The sequence below is a fragment of the Hipposideros armiger genome, unplaced genomic scaffold, assembly GCF_001890085.2.
Source record: "Hipposideros armiger isolate ML-2016 unplaced genomic scaffold, ASM189008v1 scaffold_171, whole genome shotgun sequence".
Lineage (NCBI taxonomy): Eukaryota > Metazoa > Chordata > Mammalia > Chiroptera > Hipposideridae > Hipposideros > Hipposideros armiger.
The window spans coordinates 3,398,565-3,399,751 of record NW_017731521.1 but is presented as its reverse complement, the minus strand read 5'-3'; the positions used below and the strand labels follow the sequence as shown (position 1 = coordinate 3,399,751).

The 1,187-nt window shown below is 37.3% G+C and overlaps 1 protein-coding gene across 1 annotated transcript in view; it reads left to right on the top strand.

The window, feature by feature from the left end:
* Nucleotides 1–716, top strand: part of ABCB5 (ATP binding cassette subfamily B member 5) — a gene marked incomplete at its 5' end in the record, with an annotated part of 64,878 nt that extends 64,162 nt beyond the window's left edge. Inside the window, one exon of the mRNA XM_019651989.1 lies at nucleotides 663–716. Coding sequence (XP_019507534.1) covers nucleotides 663–716 — 54 coding nt within the window. The remainder of the gene's footprint in view (nucleotides 1–662) is intronic.
* Between the last annotated feature and the right edge of the window lie 471 nt (nucleotides 717–1,187).

Genomic DNA, 1,187 nt, shown 5'->3' with positions numbered 1-1,187 from the left:
GCCTCAGAGCAGAGCAGAGCCTCAGGCTCCAATGCTGTATGTAGCTCCTCCTAGATTGGCAATACCCGCAGTGCCTCCTTTCCCCCTGAGCCTATGAACAGCAAGCCCATGGTCCTGTCTACAGGTGTCAGTAAAACAGTCTCCTTTCTCAGTAATAGCACTACCTAACTTTTATTAGCATTATATTTCAGAAGATTTTAAAGGCTGCTCCAGAGGTGGCATTCCCTTAAATGAAGTCACTGCCTTCACTAGAATAAGCAAATATGCTGAGCAGCAGGGTCCCAAACAGTTTACAAGGATCTGTGAAGTGATCAGCTGATGAAGGCGAAAGCAAGTAGGGGCCAGCTGCTTTATCAGCTGTGGAATTACTTACTTTGAGGAGCGCAGGGTTTGAGGCATTCTGGTAATAATTTTTTCAAAGTAAACAACCATGTACACACACCTCATCAATTTTATAAATCTGACTTTTTAATCCCCATACTTTTTCTTAAAGCAGGGTATTCTATAACTGAAAAAGAAGCTAAATTTGCAATTGAGATTTTTATCTTTAAAAAAAATAGAAAGAAAGAAAAAGGCACTATTTCAAATTGAAATCCAGGTTTTAAATTTTAAACCACTCATTAAAGCTCTTATAAATTAATTATGAAATAGCAATACATTAGGTTTATAGCTCACAAGTTGGTATTTCCTTACGGGCTTTAAGCAATGAAAGCTAGATTATTCAGGACGCCAAATCAGTGAATTTAAGATATGTGGTCTTCTTAAAGTACCTCAGATATAGTAGATGTTCAATAAATATTAGGAGATTCAGTTCTAAAGGACAATTATCATAGCAGGTATGCATTATTGACACTAAACTGAGGCACACACATTTACTGAAAAAATGACCTGGTGAGCTTAAAGTTGCTTTGGCTTCAACAATCACGTACAGTTTTCCCCTGCTTTCTGAGAGTAGAGCATTCCTATAAAACCTTTCTCAAGCCAAAGTGGCATAAAGTAAAGAAGCAATTACCATTAATTTATATGGAAAACTTTTTGAGCATTCCCAGACCCAAAAAGAACCTACCAAATCATACCAAACAGGCATAATTACATTCTCAGTTGTGCACAAGCATAACACCCTTATGAACTCTCTGAGGCTTTTCTAATACCTTACGACACATCTTGCTAACGGATACAAAAAAAAA